Genomic DNA, 4,209 nt, shown 5'->3' with positions numbered 1-4,209 from the left:
TTACAGTGAGATTTGGAAAGAAGTTTAAGAATAAATAAAATGCTGTGTCTGCCTGTGCTTTGAGGGAAATATACCCTTGTTTGAAAGTGAAAACCATTTGGCAAAATCCAGTTCTTTATTTTGCTTCCTAGCATTCTTTATGTTTGATGTTTCCAATCACCAGCTTGTCAATCGGAATATTATTTGAAAAAACATTTTGTTGCATTTTAACTGCAAAAGCATTGTAATAGATGAAAAACTCAGTAATCATGCTTAAATACCTCGGTCATCAGAAACCATTTCCTCCAGACAAAAGTGTTGTGATTGTGCAAAAATGAAGAAATAAGCCCTCTGTCTCAAATGCCACATGTCAAATGGATTTGACTGACACAGATTGCAGAGGATAAGGTTTCAGACCACAAATTTCCAGCCTGACATACTCTGCAAATCTGGCTTACCAGCGAGGCATAAAGAGCTGTCGTATTCTCTCACAGAGGTTTACTTTGGAAAAAAACTTTGTCTTCAGACCTTTGGACAGAATTCCTTTTTTGACTTTTTATTAATTTATGACACAGAATATGTACTACTTTTAAGGCCTGTCTTTTCAGTATACTCTTGCAGTGATTGTTTAACAGTCATAAATCCTGTTTTCTACATTACCTCTCTTTTTATTAATCTTGCACTGTGTCAAAGACACTTAAATTTCATGAACACAACTGCTGCTTTCAGTAATCGTATTCCATTTCTTGTTTTGCTCACCAGCTGCTACATGTTAACTTCACACAACATATTAATTTTATGCTGCTGTATACTGCATTTTCTGAAATGTCCATTCACTTGCAAAATTAATTAGAAAAAAAGGTGTTTTGGAAGTTATATAAACATCATGCCAGTTAAGCATTTAGACAGGTATTGTTAGAGACACTGATTCTCTTCTGGAAATCCTTTTCTACTTAAGAAAAAATATACACACACTGTGCATGCATCCAAATGTGAAATAGCCATGTTTTTTTAAAAAGCTCTGAATGGGTGAAAACATGGTACAGTAAAAGTTCAACACCAGCCAAAGCAGTTGTATGTCTTACTTTCAAATAAAAAAAAAAAATCAATGTCAATGTGCGATTAAGTACTTTGACTGGAAAAATGTAAAGCTTGAAAGGAAAGTCCTCACTAATGTTGACAGTGTAAGTTAGTAGATTTATCTGTATAATAAGATAACTGCATATTATTTGTGAGCAATGTCTTGTTTATATGTATGTAATCTTGGTATATATACGTTTTTAATCCTTTTGTCTGCAAGGATAGTGCTATCGTTTCAGGAAAAAAAAAAAACCATTGACACCTTGCTATCTTTTCTTCTACAGTTGCTTCATTTCTTATATACACAAACTGTACCTACAAAGTTGCAAGCACTTAAGCAGTGAAAAAAAAGGCCAGACTATGTCAGTATTTTCAGACTCCACCTGAGCACCTCACGTAATTGTGCAATAGATCTCTGCCAGATGCTGACCCCCTGCCAGTGAGGTAGCAATGGAGACTGCACTCTCGCAGGTCAGATTTTCCAGGAGTTGCCTCACTCAGTGATATAGTTTAAAATCCACGTCCTCAGCACTCGCCTCTGGGGATCGTTTCTGCCATCCAGGCAGACCAATTTTTATACTAAAACCATAGAATTTGTCATTTTAGCTGCAGCCATTGAAATGATGACAAAACTGTTATAGAAAGACCCAACAACTGTTTACTATCGCATCGATATTTTGAGTCTCCATGTAATTCTTTTATTTACAGCTCTTTGTCCAACTCCCTCCGCAGTCATCAACACAGAAAGGCAGCAACATCCTCATATTCTCAGTAAAGTGTGGATATTTGGTTGAAGTTAATATTTCATTTATGGGATAACTCTATGCCAAAATATATCTGCAGAGTACCATGAAGCAGTTTGCAGCTATATTGTGTATGTTTCTAGTCAGCATCAACGTGTTGTCAATGCTGCTCTATTTCAAGTGTAATAGTTATAGTTGCCAGTCTCACACTGCTTTTAGAATATAACACTTCATGCTTGAACAGTACTATGCAGAAATACTTTTTGGCTAATTGAAGCAGTAATGCAATCAAATTAGGTAATTAAAAATGTCAGTACAACCTGTTTAAAGCAAAGAGTACTGTGTGGATTTTTACACACTGTTCACTGTAAATTATATATATAGAGAGATATATATCTCTCTATATAGAGAGATATATAGAGAGATAGGAGTGCGGTGTGGCAGGCAGGAATTGGACCCAAAATGCAGGACTCAGTGGAGAAAACGTGAACTCAAAAACTCTGCTTTAATGCAGGCTTGGCAGGAATACAGAACAGCATCAAACTAAACTGGAAAAATCTAAGGAAAAGAACTTACAAGGAAACACACAGCATGCAAGGGGAACTGACGTTGACGACGCGACAACAAGAACTAACTGACAGGGACTAAAATACACTGGCAAGCACATGAGGAAACGAGGAACAGGTGGGCACACAGCTGGGACTCATGGACATAATGAGACACAGACCTACAAAGCATAACAGGAAACACACAGACTATTTTACCACACCAACGCGAGGACCCGAACGGAGTACGGAGGGAAAACACAGGTAGGCATGATGACACGACAACCAAACTCAAAGAACTGATACAAAATCAGAATAAACTAGAAAATGATAATAATAATAATAATAAACTCAAAGCGCTGGGTCACCGACCCAGGACCATGACAGTACCCCCCCCCCCCCACAAGGGCTGGCCCCGACAGCCCCAAAACACAAAGAGACCACCAAGCCAGGGTGGGTGGCGGGAGGTCTAGGACGGAGGGCCCGGAACAGAACAAAAAACAGCCTCCCAGAAAACCAAAGAAAACGGCCAAAAGGCACGCAGGGGAGCAGAGTCCAAAACATAGGTCAGGTGGCCGGCCTGGGGGCCGATAGGCCAGAAGGCCAGGACAGTTCATCGCGGGAGGCCAACCACATGGAAAGCAGTGGCGGTGAAGCAGTTGAAGGAGATCTGGAGGCCGGCCACACGGAAGACAGCGGCGGCGATGGAGCAGATCCGGAGACCGGCCGCGCGGAAGGCAGCGGCGAGGGCGACACAAGTCCGGAGGCCGGCCGCGTGGAAGACGGCGGCGGCTCTCAAGCGTTGGGCGTACTGGTCGAGGCTTGGTGGGCGTAGGACCAGACGAGGCAGGACCAGACGGGGGAGTGGCAGCCACAGGTGACGGAGCTGGACCAGACGGTGGCGTGGCAGCCACAGGACCAGGCGACGTTGAAGCCGAAGCAGAGGCTGGACCAGGCATGGGCGGCGAAGCCGAAGATGAGGCTGAAGGCTCGAAGGCTGGACCAGATGAGAATGGCGCTGCAGGCGACGGCGTGGAAGCCGGAGACGGTGGCGCTGCAGGCGACGGCGTGGGTGAAACTGCTGCAGGCGACGGCGTGGGTGAAACTGCTGCAGGCGACGGCGTGGGTGATGCAGCTGATGAGGATGGAGACTCGGAGGCTGCTGCAGACGTGGAGGCTGAGGATGGCTGGACAGGCCCCTCGGACCCTCCAGCGGAGGCAGATGGCTGGACGGGCCCCTCGGACCCTCCAGCGGAGGCAGGAGGCTGGACGGGCCCCTCGGACCCTCCAGCGGAGACGGCAGGTGGCGGCGTGGGAGCCGCGGAGTGCTGGATGGACTCATCCGAGCTTCCAGCGGGAGCTGATGTAGAGCCAGAGGGTATTGGGACCCCTGGCTGAATGTTAAGCCGACCACAAGACTGAACTGCTACAGGGGGCTGGGCTAATGGTTCAGGTGCGAGCTGAGCTACTAATGGTGGTGAAGTAGATGACTGCACGGGAGACTGAACTGAGGGCGTCTGCACTGGCACAGGGGACTGAACTGATGTCTGTAGTAACGGTGGTGGTGAGAGTGGAGTAGGTGGTGGAGTTGGTGACAGCACAGGAGACTGAACTAGAGGTAGTTGTGACGGTTGGAGGGAAAGAGGAGCTGGTGGTTGAGTGGATGACCGTGCTAAGGGAGACGGCACTGGGGACACTGGAGACGGCACTGGGGACACTGGAGCTGCAGGAAACCGAACCGGGGACTGCAGTGACGGTTGTGGTGGAGGTGTAACGGGTGGAAGGGTGGCTGAATTGGCTGCGGGCCGGGCGGCTAATGGCTCAGCTATAGAGTGCATTAATGGCAGGGCTATAGAGTGAAT

The 4,209-nt window shown here is 46.3% G+C and overlaps 1 protein-coding gene across 1 annotated transcript in view; it reads right to left on the bottom strand.

Moving 5' to 3' along the window:
* Nucleotides 1-2,960: 2,960 nt before the first annotated feature.
* The window catches only part of LOC109194759 (proline-rich protein 36-like), a 1,625-nt gene continuing 376 nt past the window's right edge, over nt 2,961-4,209 (bottom strand). Inside the window, exons 1-3 of the mRNA XM_025898646.1 lie at nt 3,873-4,209; nt 3,454-3,839; nt 2,961-3,344 (exon numbers count right to left, since the gene is read on the bottom strand). The exon at nt 3,873-4,209 is cut by the window's right edge and continues 376 nt beyond it. Of these exons, the coding sequence (XP_025754431.1) occupies nt 2,961-3,344; nt 3,454-3,839; nt 3,873-4,209 (1,107 nt within the window). The remainder of the gene's footprint in view (nt 3,345-3,453; nt 3,840-3,872) is intronic.

This window comes from Oreochromis niloticus, linkage group LG15 (genome assembly GCF_001858045.2).
Source record: "Oreochromis niloticus isolate F11D_XX linkage group LG15, O_niloticus_UMD_NMBU, whole genome shotgun sequence".
Classification (NCBI taxonomy): Eukaryota; Metazoa; Chordata; class Actinopteri; order Cichliformes; family Cichlidae; genus Oreochromis; species Oreochromis niloticus.
The sequence above is the reverse complement of the archived record's forward strand: the minus strand, read 5'-3'. Positions and strand labels throughout refer to the sequence as shown.